This window comes from Lissotriton vulgaris, chromosome 5, assembly GCF_964263255.1.
Source record: "Lissotriton vulgaris chromosome 5, aLisVul1.2, whole genome shotgun sequence".
Lineage (NCBI taxonomy): Eukaryota > Metazoa > Chordata > Amphibia > Caudata > Salamandridae > Lissotriton > Lissotriton vulgaris.
In genome coordinates, this window is record NC_141693.1 from 1,263,167,428 (window position 1) to 1,263,184,891 (window position 17,464).

The 17,464-nt window shown below is 39.7% G+C and overlaps 1 protein-coding gene across 1 annotated transcript in view; it reads right to left on the minus strand.

The window, feature by feature from the left end:
• Nucleotides 1-1,641: 1,641 nt before the first annotated feature.
• Nucleotides 1,642-17,464, minus strand: part of TSHB (thyroid stimulating hormone subunit beta) — a 155,450-nt gene continuing 139,627 nt past the window's right edge. The window contains exon 3 of the mRNA XM_086920341.1: nt 1,642-2,171. Coding sequence (XP_086776467.1) covers nt 1,908-2,171 — 264 coding nt within the window. The 3' untranslated portion in view covers nt 1,642-1,907. The remainder of the gene's footprint in view (nt 2,172-17,464) is intronic.

A 17,464-nucleotide genomic window follows, 5' to 3' on the forward strand; every position in this document is an offset into this window, starting at 1 on the left:
AAGAACGAAGGAAGGAAAGACATTAGAAAAGAAAGAAGGAAAGAAAGAAAGAAGGAGAAAAAGTAAAAAGAGCATTACTTATCACAGAACAGTTTCAAATGAACAAAGTCTGGTATGTTGCAGGATAGCAGTAGTCAGAAAAGCAAAACACTGCAAAAGGAATTTACAACAGCACTGGCAGGAGATAGGATGTGATATATATGTAATGTGCATTCGAAGCATCCTGCTATCAAATCAGACTCTAAACACAAAGGGGCATATTTACAAAACAATGTCAGAGCACAGTGCTACACCAAATTTGCCAACACCACGCTCTGAAATTTTTTAAACGCAGGGATGCGCCGTATTCACAAGAATATGGTGCACCCCTGTGTTACCCCTAGCGATAGTTCAAAAAAAGCTGTCTTGTGCCAGTGCAGGCACCCAGCCGCCATGTTGCAAGGGTGCCTGCACTGCAGGGACGATTGTTTATGTACAGGACGGGACACCTTCCTGCACATCAACAATCAATATTGGCGATTTGCTCTTTCTACGTGAGCTGCATTCTGCAGCACACATATTCTGCAGCACACATAGAAAGGACAAAAAATTAGGAGAAATTAATAATTTCTCTTCTAATTGATATGCCAAGACAAGGTATTCTCTGGCGTTAGTTTTTGGCTCTGCCTCAGCCTTGTAAATCTGGGGCAGCATCAAGAAATAATGGGCGTTATGGTGGCTGACTGCAACACCCATCACACACCCCTGTCTGCCGCAGGGAACTGCAGCGGACAGGAACATATTTGCAAGGTGGCGTTAAGCCATGTTAAGTGACTTAGTGCCACCTTGCAAATATGGTAAATGGCACTACACCACTGGAGCGTGAAAAAAAGTGACGCTCATGTGGCGAATGGGGCTTGTAAATATGCTGCAAAGGCCACATAAAAGTAATTAGAAAGTAAAAACAAAAACATGAGCAATGAGGGGAACCAGTTTGGGTGCCAGTGTGCTTTTGACAGAACACCATTCAGTCACTCAAAGTGAAGTTAACCAGTGGGTTAACTAGACTGCCCCCATGTTATTTGCTGTAGCTGGCAGAATCAAAATATGAATGACACAAGAACAGACAATTGGATGAAGAGAGGTGGCTAAAAGCCCCCTTATGTAAGTATATTATACATATTTTGGTAAAATGAAAACACCTCGGCTGGTGCCTGACTTAAGAAGTGAAGGCAAACATTCAGTAAAAAAGGCTGGCCCATTGACCTATGTGGTATGCTGGAAATGGTTGAAATCAAAATGTAAATGGCATTGTAATAGAGCAATGGATGAAGACGACTCAACAAAATGTCCCTCTCTGTTTGTATATTATGTATGAATTCTTTGTGAAAACAATCGTGTGGCAAGACAGTGAAAGCTGTCTCAAAGGTCAGACCTAAAATGAGCTGTAGATTATACTTGGGTGTTTTTTTAAAGTTATTTCTGTTAAAGAAGGTTCTATTAAGGAATTCATCAAGCACAACATGTATTTGCCCATCCCCATAATTGCAAAGGTCATGCCTCTTACGAACGATCCGTAGTTGTACCTCTTAAGTGACCTGCTTCCAACTCTTTTTGCTGAACGTAAAGCACTGGAGTTTGCAGAAATAGGTTTAACAGAAATCACAACGTGTAATTTATTTCAGATCAAAATACTCTATATAAATGCAAGTGGGTAATTTATTCATAGCTACATCTGTATATGTTTTCTAAAGCAAAAATGAAACAACATTAAGTTCTTTCCAATTTTAGTAGATATGGCTGTATTTAAATTCCTTTTTACTAGATCAACATAATATACTTTTTTCATCAGCAGAAACAGGCAAAATGCAATAATATTTATGCAACATGCAAACAGCAAAAAAAGGAATAACCACGAATACACATGTCTACTGAAGTCCGATTGTAAACCTCATATTGTAAGACTTCTGCGGCTTTGTGCAGTAGTTAGTCTTTATTGACTCATGGATGCAGTCACTGTAGTCTGTGTTGCACTTGTTGCACTTGCAGGTGAGGGCCACAGGGTAGGAGAAGTATGGGTTTACATGCAGAGGGCATCCAGGAATCAACACTGTCTTCTGGACGTAGGCCTTGTATGTGCACGCAGTCTGGGACAGAGTACTTTTGGGGAGCCCCTCCTTAAGATTAGGATCCTAGGGAGAAAAAAGAAATGGCTCCATAAGTTCTTCTAGATGTCATTGTTTTGATTTCGTAATGGTATATTCATGAACATTCCTTTGCATCAATGTACATCTTTACAAATGTTTTAATAGACGTCCAAAATATTATTGCACTGTTTAGTGCAAATGTGTTCTCAAAACGAATTAAACACATAGGGATGCAATCAACCTGAACCACCCCTACTTTATGTTAAATTTAGTTTAGATCAAACTTTTGTACTGATATGTCAGTACGCCAAATTAGAGAAGAGTATATGTGTTCCAAGAAACCTAAACAAAAAGGCTTAAGAGGTTTATCAAACAACACATTTGGATACATTGTGATGGACTCACCCATAATAGTATAGCAACAAGGAACAGTTCTAAGGCTTCCAAAACATCAACTACTTATTTATGCAAGAGGTCAACTCAAAACAGCCCTCCACGCAATGGGAATTACATTGCTTTCTACCTTACCCACTCATCAACATGGTCACCTTCTTGACCCTATTTTCGCCACCTGGGAAGGTATCGAAATACACCCCCCCGTCCCAATTATTTGGTCTGATCACTACATGATCACTTTCAATATACCCACTAACAAGACTATGAATAGGGCGAACAGACCTCTGTACACTAAGCGTCGTAACTGGAAAAATTACACCCCTGAACGGCTCATTATAGAATTAAAAACCAACCCTCCTCCAACAGGACAATCCCTACAAGACACCTGGAACAACTACGAACTTTGGCTGAACAGGGCACTAGATAAAATTGCACCATGGACTTCCAAGCCCCCAGTCAGGAGAACAAAATCTGAACCCTGGTTCTCAGAAAAATTAAAAACAGCTAAAGCCCGCTGTAAAACGATCGAAAGGAAATGGAGAAAAAATTATTCTACTGAACTTAGGGAAACCTATAAACTGGAACTAAAATCTTATCAGAGATTAATAAGAGAGGAAGAAAGTCTTTTTTATCAGAGCAGAATCGAAGAAGCCACCAACTCAACAAAATACCTATTCCGGATCTATAAGGAACTGACAGACACCTCTAGACTTGATACTCAGGACACTTACTCAAATGAGTTATGTGAACAAATAGCGGATTTCTTTGTCAATAAAGTAGAGAAAATTCACGCTACCTTTCCCATCCCCTCTACTTCTGGAAAGGAAGCGCCCCCCTCTCAAAATTCCTTCCTCACCGAAATCAATATTCCTGACAAATCACATCTGTCTTGCATAATCAATAGTATCCACTTTGGCTCCCCTAACGATGTGTGCCCTCTAGAAAAAAGTAAGGATATTATGGACCATACTTTCATGGATCAAATAAGTCAGATGATAACCCTTTCTTTTAAAGAATCCTATGTTCCGGAAGCTTGGAAAAATGCTCAAGTTATTCCTCTCAAAAAAAAACCCAATATCCCGGTTACCCAATTTCAAAATCTTAGGCCAATTTCTCTCTTGCCACAATGTGCCAAGATAATCGAAAAAGTAGTAAATAAACAACTAATGGCTTTTTTAGAATCTGAAAACGTACTCCACCCAACTCAATCCGGCTTTAGAACCAACTATTCCACGGAATCTGCTGTTTTGTACTCCACAGAACATATCCGCATGATGGTGGACGAGGGAGAGACAGCAGCGTTGGTCATGCTAGACTTAAGCGCAGCTTTTGATACTGTGCTACATGCCACGCTGCTGTCCCGACTCTCAGACATCGGAGTGAAAGACCATGCTCTGGCATGGATTAAATCTTTCCTTACGAAGAGATCTTTTCAGATACACTGCCCACCCTTTAAATCATCTTCTCGTGACGTGAGCCATGGGGTTCCACAGGGCTCTAGTTTGAGCCCCACCCTGTTCAATATCTATATGGAGCCCCTGGCGCAGGTCGTTGAGAACTTCGGGGTGGGCATTGTCAGCTACGCCGATGACACCCAGCTCATGTTTAAGCTCACTCCTGACACCGAGAAATACGCCTCCAATTTCTCGGACTGCATGGCTGCTGTAGCCAGGTGGATGGATAACAACTGCCTCCGGCTGAATGGAGAGAAAACAGAGGTGTTGGTGATAGGAAATAAAACCTCTCTATGGTCGCAAGCATGGTGGCCCACAACATTGGGCGACTGTCCCTACCCTGTTGAAAAAGTGAAAAACCTCGGAATTATGATCGACTCCGATTTGTCAGGAAAATCCCAAGTCAACAAAATAATAGGCAAATGCATCGGTATGCTAAAAATTTTAAGAAAAATCATTGATCTCATTCCTACAGAAGCGAGAAAGACCATCGTACATGCGCTTATCACACCTCATTTGGATTATGGAAATGTTCTCCTACTAGGACTGAACCAAAAACTCCTTCACCAACTTCAAAGCCTACAAAATGCGGCCGCGCGCATGGTACTGGGCCTACCCAAAAGAACATCCGCCAAGGCAGCCTTGTCCAAATTGCACTGGCTCCCTGTTAGGGAAAGAATCAAATTTAAGAGCCTTTGCTATGCCCATAAGATTGCCCACAACAAAGGTCCCACCTATCTAAGAGATCTGTTGACTATCCACCGCCCAACCAGAGACCTTAGGTCCTCAGGAATGTCACAATTCAAAATCCCACGTGTCCACAAAGCGAAAATAGGCGGCCGCTCTTTTCGCTATCTTGGAGCAAAACACTGGAATGCTCTTCCGATTCAACTAAGAATGGAACCCTCAGAGACTCTTTTTAGAGCTAGACCGAAAACCCATCTCTTTCCTTAATGGCTATCTTCTCTGCCCGTCCCCGATCTTTTCTCGGTGAGTTTTGTAGGCAATTAGCGCGGGGATACACAGTTGTGCAGCCAGGCGCTTTACAAATCTCTTATTATTATTATTATTATGTCTTTGGAATTTGAAAAAAAAGTATCCATTATACTGTAATATCTAAGCATAAAGTTGTGTACTGGTCAATTAGAAGGTATTACTCTGTAGTACCATGGACCCACGCCGGCCCCCCTGCCTGGGACCTGCTCCCGCACCAAAAGATTCCATCAAAAGCCTGGGCATCCGGCTAGACAAGTCACTTGACTTCAACCACCAGGCGACTAAACTATCAGTCACCTGTTTTGGCTTGCTAAGACTCCTGCGCAAAATTCTTCCCTTGCTACCTTTTCACGCTAGACAGATAATGGTCCAGGGTCTGATCTTGTCCCGTCTAGGCTTTGGGAATGCTCTGTATGTAGGGGCACCCCAGGCCACTCTAAACAAGCTGCAGATTATTCAGAACTGTCCAGCCAGAACCCTCCTCCAAATTCCCCGTTGAGTCTTAATCAAACCCAGACTGAAGGACCTCCACTGGCTGCCAGTGAGGGCAAGAATCGAATTCAAGGCAATGTGTATTGCACATCGATCCTTCTGGCACTATCATCAATCAACCCCTGATAACCGCCTATCATCCAACCAGACAGCTCAGATCTAGGTCCTCCTTCCTCGCTGTAATACCCAGGTTCAAGAAAGCTAGGTGTGGGGGCCGCTCATTCTCCCACAATCTTGCCAGGCTCTGGAACTCCCTCCCTCTTCTACTCAGATCGGAGCCCAAACTACTCACCTTCCGTAAACTCTTAAAAACCCTGCTTTTTAATAAACCAGAGTAGTTCTCAACTGTTCTGCAATAAGCGTGACTTCTTCTGCGCTGGGACGCCTAAGGGTAGCTATCGCGCTATATAAATGGTCTTTTCATTTCATTCATTCAATTTCATTTAATTTCATTTCTTATTTTGACTGTGCTAGCACACATGGTGCCATATTAATTTGCAATGTGGTGGCATGACAAATCTTGTTTTTTTTTCAAAAATAAATGTGAGCAATTCAGTATAATGTGATGGAATCACAACTATAGACACCTACTGTCATAATCCCCAATCATATCTGCAATTATTGTGACCCATTGAGCAAATCTAAGTGGGGAAATGTATTTCTCCTTAGTGTGGGGGTCAATCAGGGGATTCAATAGGACTGCCCCTGTCCCCCCATCTCTTTGCCCTCACCGTGGAGCTATTGTCAATTCTATTCTGTGCTGGGGGAGCGTCATGGGGAATCCCACTTCCCGAGGGTTTTTATGCAGTCTTTCTATATACAGTTGACCTTCTACTGTATCTTAAAGAATGTCAGAGCTTCACAGCCAGAATAGCGCTTCTTCTTACAAACTTTTCAGGTGGCTTCAAGCTCTTTGTTAATTGGCCAAAATCTTTATCTTCCCACTGACTCTTAATGAACCAAACCCAGCTACTCCTCAGTGGAGGCTCTTTGTGCTAGGAGAGCACAACATTCTTCTATCTTGGTATTAGGGTCTACCATTCAAATAAAGATCTCCAAGATGCAACCTGGCAAGAACAGTGCTGTTTCCTCTCAAATATTGATTGGAAATCCCTGCCCTAGCCCCGTTTGGGCATAAAACCCTTTAAAAAATAGTGTTCTTCCCAGTCTGATTTACTATATTTTCAATTTGCCTATAACTCTGCCCTCAACATTCTTTTGGGACTTAGATGCGCTATTAGGTGAACTTATCTAGAATACAGTTAGAAATTCCGATGTGGAAGGGTTGTCTTTTCTTGTTTTTTTAATTATACTATCTTGCTGCTCAAATACAGTGGTTAAGCAGATATCTTTTGGGTTTCTCCCTTAAGGAGACTGCCACACTACACTCCCTTTATGAGTGGAGGACCTGATTACCCTTCTGCTCATGAACACTTGGCAGTATCACCCCAGCTCCACTATACTTAATCTCACCAATCGCGTGTAGCCCACAACACCCTGGCAATTCCTCTATTGGGCTTAACAACTCCTTTTGGGGCCAATATTTGAGTTGTCTTCAACACTGTCAGAAATCAAACCTTACAACCGTGCGCAACGTTTTTGAGGAAGTACGCTTGCTCTCTTTCGAGGAACGTATGTACGAGTTCAGCCTCGCCAAGGAACAATTTCTGCTACACAACACCATCTAGTAGAGACTGATAGGAGGCCGAAGCAAGCTTCTCTTACTGAATCGCTCCCGGCTCAGCCACAGAAAACTTTACAAGCTCCCCATGGGACGACCCCACCGCCTTTTCCCTTCCTTCCCCCCTTCAGTACAGCATTTTAACTGTTAACTTTCAGCACAATAGAACCATTCCTTTCCAGCACCAGCTCCTGCAGAACCTTGTAATGAAGTTTGGGATCACTCTTTACACGCTACCAACAAAGTGGTTGCAATTTGTTTGACCTCGCTTACATCCCCAGCATACAACTGCTCTGCATCAATAAAGAATACCCATAACTGTAACTCTAAGCATCCTCAGAGCGAATTGTAATGCTCCAAAATTATAAAATGCAAATAAATTTGTATTTACACATTTTTTATCTACACTAATAATAAATAAGGTACCCTTGTCAAATAGCTATGGCTATCTTTATCATCTCAAGCAAAATAAATCCATCCTGATGTAAGGGTTGTGGAAATGTCTAGAAATCCAGGCCGCTATGAGAGTGTTGTTTTTATGTTGAATTTTCATTTTCACTAGAGCTTCTTGAACATCGGTCCCTTGAGAAAGTAAGCTCATCTAGCTTGGAATCTAACTGCTGCAAATTTATAAATGGGATTACATTCTACTTTGACTTGATTCTAAAAAAAGAGTTATATTGGGTTTTTAGTGTTTGATTACAGGAAGATGCCTCTTTCTTTCCTCTCTTGAGACAGGTTGTCTCGATCCACAAGGTGATTCTTGACCCATGCTCAGCCATAACTTTCAAATAAGAACAAATTTACACAGAATTGCAGTGCTTCAACACATAGTTTGTAGTCAGTCAATTGTGGTTTTATTGCATGTTTAGAGCATTCTATATGCACATGTTTACCAAATGTTCTGACTGAACTGACAATCCCCCTTGTACACAAATCTTCCTACGGGAATTGCGTGGAGCACTGGCATATGGGAGTATCCAGTGTGTTCGTGCATTTGTGTGCCCCCTACACCAGTAAGATGCTGGTTGTTAGGTACGGTGACTAAATAGCTTAATTAGCAATCTGGTAGTCGTGATGAAGGCCACTGTCTCAAAGACATTAAATAAGTGGCAGAAACATGTTGATTAATTAGGAGCTGGAGGTGTTTGGACACCTTAGTCATCCATTTGTCTTTTCATCTCGTCATAAAGAAATATAATCAAGACCTCACAATTGTGGTTGAGTCCATCCCAACAAAACAGATGTCTGGGATAACGCTTGCCATTCAATGTTATCGATGGGCTTTTCATCTAAAGAGAGGGATCCTACCTTATGTTTAGTTATGTAAGCATTGAATTGGTTCCGTTACATCTCACAATACTTGTATTATTATACATTTATTTCTATTACTTTATATTTTGTTGGTTTATAAAAAGTTTGGATGGTAATGTATAATCCTCGCTGGATTGTAAATTTTTTGCGACTGCAATTTCTTTGTGTTCTACTGAACCAGATATCTGTATCCTCATCACCTTCTCACCCACCCCTCACATTCTCCATCACACCACCTTTCGAAGAGTCAAATAGGGGTTCAGTGACTAAATATCGAGGGACATAATATAGAATACCCAAAATATCGACTACAAAATATCGAAGTACAAAATAGAATCCCTATCTACAAACAGGTAAGTATTAAAATATTGAATCCAAAATATTGATGGTTAAGATATAGTTAACTAAAATATCGAATTTTTTAAATGTATTAAAAATAATATAAAAGTAATTAAATATTAAAAACAATTTAATAAAAAATACTTAAAATAATGTGAAAAAGCTTAAAATGTAAAAATAATAAATGTAATGTAAAAAAGGTAGAGAATTTGTTGGATAGTGAGAGGGTAAAAAATACTATTCCCACTCCAGTGAGTGCAACAGTAGGGAAAGCGTTGGATAGCTTAGGCGTAAAATTACTATTCCCACTCCAGAGAGTGCAACAGTAAGGAAAGGGTTGGATAGCGTAGGGGTAAAAATTACTATTCCCACTCCAGCGAGTGCAACAGTAGAGAAAGCATTGTGCAGGTTTCCTTAGGTAAAGAAGGCAGGAGGGTCTCGCTTCTTGTAGAAGAAAAGACTCAGGGCCCCATTAGGATGGCGGGGGCGATCCACCCGCCATCCGTGCTGGAATGACCCCCACCATAATATTATGGCTGGGGGGTCTGCGGCGGATGGAAAGACTGTCCGCCGCTTTTACGCCCCGGTGGCCTTGCGACCGGGCAGAAAAGGGTTCTATATGGTGACAGTGTCTATCAGACACCACCAGCCATATTAGAATGGGCATTTTCCAATGCCTTTCCGTGGCGGCAAGAAAGGCAGGCAAAGTCTGCTTTGGGGCCCATTGCGGGCCCCCAGGGACTCCAAGGGGGTGAGCGGGGCACATGGGGGGTACCTATGGTACCCCCCAGCAGCTCCATGCACAACATGGCAGGCACCGCGCCTGCCATGGAAGCATGGAAGTGCACAGCATGCCTTCCTGGCATTGTGGCGGAGGGGTGCTGAGTGCTCCGCCGGCCACAATGTCAGAAATGCCGGATGCACCCACCACTGTGGTGGGTGCATCCTAATTGCAGGCACGGGACCCCCGCCCTTATGGCGGTGGTCACTATATACGATGGGATGGTGGGCGGACAAAGTCCGCCCATCATCATAATGGGCCCCTCGGTATGACCCCCCTATAAATTAGGAAGATAAGAACAGGAGTTGGGTGGCAGGCACTCTGAATAAAAATAAATCTATATATTTAAATTGCGGGAATTCCTACTAGCAGGGATACCTCCGTAATATCTTGGAACGCGTCCGGCCTAAACTCCAATAAAAATAAATTCTCTTTTCTGAAGGATCTGAACGCAGATATACAAGAGACCTGGATCACAATGGATTGATCCATTGAAGATTATATAGTACTGAGCCGGCCGGCGCTCCAAGTGAACAGAGGACATGCTAAAGGAGGAATCGCTATTATGCTTAGTACAAATTTTAACTGGTCCTTTAAAGAATTTTTCCATGAGTCTAATTTGTTTCAGGCAATTAAGTTACATCTTAAGGATTCACAGGATCATTTAGAATCACTGCTAATTGTAAACGTATACCTTCCTCCAGATGCATCCCTTGCGCACCTATTAAAAGATTTTTTATTTTTATTTCCTCTAGTCTGGAAAAATAAGTCTATAATCCTAGTAGGTGATACGAATGCTAAAATTTCCGCACAAAGTATCAGGGTATTTTCCAACACTGAAAAAATTGAAGCCCTAAAAATTCCCACGGCCCTATTTCCAAATAAAAGCAGGTCAAATAAAAGGGGCACCATATTACTTGAAGGTCTGAGAAGCTTAGATCTTACAATTGCTAATGGGAGGTTCGAAAACGATATTCCTGCTAACTATACCCATAAGGCCCCAACAGGGAATTCCATTATATATTATTTATTAGTCTCCTCCGACTTCTTTTGTAATCAAATAAGCATGGAAGTCTTGGGATCTGATTTTAGTGATCATATGTTGATCTGTTTTAAATTGAATTATACTTGTGCTAAGGTACGCCCGTGGAACTTTAGAGGCAGCAATGTAGGGTTTAATGTAAATTATGGTACAATTCATTGGAACACTCATGCAACATGCAAAGTAAAAGAAAATTTAACATCTCTGATAAAAGATCTGCACTTCCTAGGTGTGCTCGAATTTGATTCGTGTAAAATTGATCTTTTGGAAGTTTTTTTCCCGTAAGATTGGTTCTTGGCCGTATTAAGTAAACCATTGCATGTTCCAACTAAACAGAAATCCTATTATAATCCATTGCTTACTCTAAATAGGGAAATCAACAAATTGGTGAGGGCACAGTTCCTGAACTTTCCTAATGAACGTAGTAATTTAATTAATTTATTGAAGAGGAAAAGGCTGAGGAAAAAATGCGCTCTGTAGCAATTTAAGGAAGATGGTGTATGGGTAAAGTTAAAAGAGGCAGCCTCCAAAAATAATTCAAAAAAATGTTGGGAAGTAATTGCAGACTGCTGCGGTACAATAGCAAAATCTCACCCCATTCCTGTTAAAGAAGAGGATTGGAAAATCCACTAGGTAGCCCTCTATGCCGCAAATACTAACTCCCCTATTTTTCTTCCCTCTGTCCCTGACCCTTTGGTAACTCATGTACCCAACTGTGTACACTCAGTGAGTGACATAGTTGGCTTTATAAAAAAATGAGATCCTCAGGAGCAATGGGTCCGGACGAAACACCGATGACAGTAATTAAAAAGGAACCTTTTGTGGGCAACTTTTTTAGCCCCTCTGTTTAACTTTTGTTATTCCCAGGGGAAGACACTGCAATCATGGTCTGGAAGTATTTTAATCCCCCTACACAAAAAAGGCCCTAGAACTCATTCTGGTAATTATAGGCAAATAGCTTTATTAGATGCAGTGGGGAAAATATTCGCACGCAGCATTCTACATTATCTCATGGAATGGGTCATGGGGAATAAGGTCCTCCCTATAGAACAAGCAGGTTTCAGGAAAAATCATTCCACATTGGATAATATTACCATGTGGAAATTAATTGAGGAGAAATATACGCTATCTCGCAAATCAAATGTTTTTATGGCCTTCATAGATTTTTCTACAGCCTTTGATAAGGTAGATCGGCCGCTTCTCTGGAGGAAACTACAAAATATGGGATTGCCTGCCCCCCTGTTATCCTTAACCATAGCATTACAGTCTCAAACCTGGTGTCGGGTATTAATGGGTGGAAACTAAGGATTAACATCTGTATTTCCAATAGGAAATGATTCGAAACAAGGTTGATTTTAGCACCGATACTTTTTTCCTTATATTTAGCAGATTTATCCGACTGTCTCTCTCAGCGAGAGGGCGATGCTCCAAAGATAGGGAGCCGTCCTTTCGCTACCCTCCTTTATGCAGATGATATTGTAGTGATGGATCTAACTCCTATAGGCCTAAATAAAAGTGTTGTAATTACAGAAGTATATGGCGACTCATTTCTTGAAGATCAATGTTTCTAAAAGCAAAATTTTAATTTTGAAAAGCAGAAAATTAAGAAAGTTTAATTGGCATATTGGCAAGGAAAAGTTGGAGGTGGTTGATTCATATTTATATCCAGGGAAATTAATCACAAGCAATAAGAAGCATAAACTCCATATTGAATACAGTACCAGTAAAGCTTTGTCCCATGCTACTGCTCTGCGCATTTTTTACAATACAATGGGTAGAAGGCATTTTTTACATCTAGTGACGGTGCTGAAGGCAAAAATTCCATTAACCTTATTTTATGCCATTGAATCAATCTCTGTAAAGGAATGGAGTTTTCTAGAGAAGACAGAAGGTCAGATTTTACGGAAATTGTGTAATTTTAATACGTTAGTTTCCTAAGCTGCTATTATTAGATTGGCATTTGGACTGATACGCACCTATATCCAAGGCATTTCTAGAGTCTTACGTTGAGGATACCAATTAAAAAAATAGTGAACACTATTCACTAAGGGGTTTCATGTGTAAGGAAACTTCCGGTAGTATGGGAGAGAAATACTCTCTAAATCGAGATTTCTCTCTGGCCCTAAAATTGTTTTGTGCTCAGCAGGAATCCGTGATATCCCTCCAGCTATTAGAATTCAAATCCTTTGTAAAAAACCTAAGTGGTATGATCAGCTTTAACACCTTGGCTGCTAGAGCAATTCCCGCTGGGTGCTGAAATATTCAGAAACCCATGCTCCATGACGAGCTCAGCTCGTCATGAGTGTATGAGAGGTGTACATCATGACGAGCTGAGCTCGTCATGAGCAACGAAGGTGTTAATAGAGATATTGAGTTCTGTAAGACTAAAGAGAGACTAATGATAATAGCAAAAACTACTTCCCTGAAACTGCCTCAGAAATATCTAACTTGGAAGCTAGATCATGGAACAAGACGATGGTTCTCCTTATTTAGATTGAATTTTTTACCTCTAAATGATCTAACAGCACATTGGTCTCAGAATCCGAAAATTTTTAAAAACTGTAATTTTTGTGAACTGAGTATCCAGAACTTGGATCATATTTTGTTTGTTTGTCCGGCACTAGCCTTACATTACCGTCGCTGGCTTAGGCCAATGTTTTTACAAAATGGTATTTAGGATTTAGTTTCTGCTCGCAATTTTCTTTTTAATCCCAAAAATGAAGCAGTATGTGTAAAATTGGTTAATTGTTTTAAGGAATTTATGTATATTCTTTAACTGTATATTTCCCAAGTAGGATTTAATTTCTGAATCGTTGACCTTCTATGTAGATGTGTTATCTTCTCCTAATTTTGAAGGTATTTCACACTATTGTGTCTTCTACTCTAAAAGCTCTGTGTTCATCTAATTTTTTAATTTTTAATTTGTAAATTTGCACATGAACCGGTTGCCTTCTACATGTCATCTGCAAATTTACGGATATGTCCTGTTCTCTCATTTTCTGCTGCTAAATGTAAACTTTGATTCATGAAGGTGCTCTATGGTGTCCTGGCTCCTACCTATTTGTTACTTCCGCAATTCATGATATGATCTGCGTTTTCATTGTTGGCTGCTAAATTCTAAATTTTATTCTTTGATACTGCTATATGTTGAAACATGTTGTTCTCTGACCACCTTGACATTCTGTATTCTTATATGGTTTTATTGTATTTTATGGTATGTATCTTTTAAGTGGACCTCATTAGAGTTCCAAAACTTTAATAAAACTGAATTGAATTGCAACAGTAGGGAAAGCAATGGATAGCGGGAGGGTAAAAATTGCTATCCCCACTCCAGTGAGTGCAACAGTAGGGAAAGCGTTGGATAGCATAGGAGTAAAATTTACTATTCCCACTCCAAAGAGTGCAACAGTAGTCAAAGCGTTGGATAGCGTAGGGGTAAAAATTACTATTCCCACTTCAGTGAGTCCAACAGTAGAAAAGCGTTGGATAGTGTAGGGGTAAAAATGACTATTCCCACTCCAGAGAGTGTAACAGTAGAGAAAGCATTGGATAGCGTAGGGGTAAAAATTACTATTCCCACTTCAGTGAGTCCAACAGTAGAAAAGCGTTGGATAGTGTAGGGGTAAAAATGACTATTCCCACTCCAGAGAGTGCAACAGTAGAGAAAGCATTGGATAGCGTAGGGGTGAAAATTACTATTCCCACTCCAAAGAGTGCAACAGGTGGGAAAGCGTTGGTTAGCGTAGAGGTAAAAATGACTATTCCCACTCCAGGGAGTGCAACAGCAGGGAAAGTAGTTATTTAATATTAAAATAAGATTACATTAATTATCAATACTAATAAAATATTAATTAAAAAAATCACCAATTAATAGAAATTAATTACCAATTAATAAAAAGTAATTGCCAATTAATACACATTAATTACCAATTAAAAAATTATTACAATTAATAAAAATTAATTGCCAATTAATAATTACCAATCAATTAATTAACAATACATATAAATAAAAATAAATAATTACTTTATTACAATTTAAATCACTTCCCACCCTATTCCCCTATAAACCCACAACCCGCTTCAAACAATTAAAAGCAATTAATTACCAATTAATAACAGTTAATTACCAGTTAATAATTAATGATCAATCAATTAATTATCAATACATATAAATAAAAATACATATTTACTTTATTACAATTAAATTACTTCCCACCCTACTCCCCTATAAACCCACAACCCACTTCAAATAATAAATAATACAATGAACATAATTATCAATTAATCAATTAATATAAATTAATTCCCATTTACTAAAAATTATTTACCCAAACAATTAAAAATAATTACCAATTAATAAAAAGTATTTGCCAATTAATAAAAATTAATTACCAATTATTCAATTATCAATCAATTAATTATGAATACATATAAATACAAATTAATATTTAATTTACTATAATTAAATTACTTCCCACCCAATCCCCTATAAACCCACAACCCGCTACGAAATTAAATTACGCAAAAATTAAACTACATAACATTCATTATTTTAAAAAAGATTAAACATACATTACAAAAATAATATATAATTTTAACACCTATACTACCATACATAACACTAAAAAAAATCAATATCATGGAAATCCATATTTTTAATTCGATATTATGAGAATCGATATTTCCTACCCCAATTTCGATATTTTGACTGACTATATTTTGATAATTCGATATTCTGACTTATCTATATTTTGGAGTCGATATCCTGGCCTGTTGATATTTTGGATTCTATATTTTGGTCGTTTACCTCAAATGGGAATACTTCATACCCAACAAATTGTGCTATTTCACACAAGGCCATTGGCGTAAAATAATTACTCACCAGAGAACTGCCCTGTAACTAATGACTGTCTCAGGAACTGAATTATAAGTATAAAACGGGTCCACACAGTGCGACAATGGGCCCAATTATCCCTAGCAGCATCCCTTTGATTCAGCACTGAGTCCAAGAAATTCCTTATAGAGCACTTAATTCCTCACCTGCAGCACTACTGTTTTTCAGGTTCAAGCCTATGAGAGCTTGCCCTAGCACATGCATTTCGCTTCAGAGATACTGTTGTTAACAAAAAGGGCTTGGTGCTCGCCCAGTGCTTACCATTTGTTGGCTTTCATGGCACACTTCTTCACAGCCTTGTAATTCGTCAAGGCAGGCCTAACATAATTTCCGTTTCTCTCTGTGGAGCAGGGACCAAGAACTGATTCATTCAACTTAATAAGTGTGAGTCCGCTGCTCCTAACAGGATTGAGGTACTATTTTATTCTTTTTAACCTTTAGTGCCATGCAAATAAAAGGCATGTGACTTGCAAAAATGTGCTCAGCAGGACAAACAAAATTGCAAAGATTGATTTTCTAAAGTTAATTAAACTATTAAGCTATTGGGTTGAGCCCCTTCTCCCTGTATCTACAATAGACTAGATTCAAAGGAGTGATTTTGGCAGGAAGATCTGGGTGAACTGATTTGCTGGCATCTTGGGGAAGAAGAGGCATGCCACGTTAGCTTGAACCGACTAATAAAAGTAGAATAAAATGGTGCGTTAACATGAAAGTTGACAAAAGACTGCTTACTAGGATGACCATGGTGCTCATTTGTGTGCTCAACTTCCCTAATGGAGTGAAGGCTGATGACCAAATGACATTTTTATAACAGTGACCTTTGGAGGCACTGCTGGTCGCTGAAAAGTCTTTTAGAGTCATGGGGGGATTGTGATGAGCTGACAAAGATTCACTGGATGTGATATATCTTTATTTTTAGCATGCTTGAAAAAATTGGAAGGTAATTGAAATGAGAGGTGAAAAGAAGATGGCCAAAATAAAAAGGACTCTGTTATGTTTTCTGACTTTACCTTGGACACTCTAAAGAAACATTGGGGCATATGTATGAAGCCTAATTCCTGTTCGCAAATAGGCCAATACTCAGAATCTTCAGAATCTTAAAGTTGGATTTTTTAAAGTGGCATGTGGAGCACATAAATGCCCTCAGGCCATGTATGTGGGCCACATGTGCACACATACATATTTCAGTGGTGAAACAGGGTGTACTTTTGACACCCTTGCACCCTTTAAATTGTATTCCCAATTTGCGAGTACCTAATGGGTACTCGCAAATTGCGAATGTCTTCCTATTCATTCCTATTGGCCTCAAGACCTCTATGCCAATAGGAATGAATGGGAAGGTATTCCTTAATTGCGAATCGGGATTTGCGCTTTGCGATTCGCAATGAAGGAATATTAAGGAATCACAATTATTAATGCGATTCCTACATACATTGCATTTTGCGAGTCCTTGATAGCGATTCGCTAAAAATCCCTATTAAGGACTCGCAAAATGGTTTGTTCATACATATGCCCCATTGAATCCAGAACACCATTAACACCATTCAAAGGTGACTCCGTCAGACATATTTCAAACAGCAAATCAGTAGGAAATGCGCGTTTTCGGACAACATAAACTTAGGATGGTGCCAGACTGATTCCTTGCACTCCTGCAGGATATGTTGTCCCTTGGACCAGTTAGCTCACAGTGCCAAAGTTAGCCCACCTAAACTTAGACAGGGAGCAAACAGTTCAGGCAACTACTAAACATGACAACCCTGTTCCCTCAGGAACCATGGTGACAGACCTAGGACTTTTCACTCTGTCACTAGTGCTTTCTTTTACTCAGAGAAATATACAAAGACTACACAAAGGGACGTTTTTCAATATTTATTGAAGCCTAGTGATTCTTGTATAGAAAATAAGTGCTTCAATGAGTAATAGACAGAAGCAGACAAAGTTATAATGAG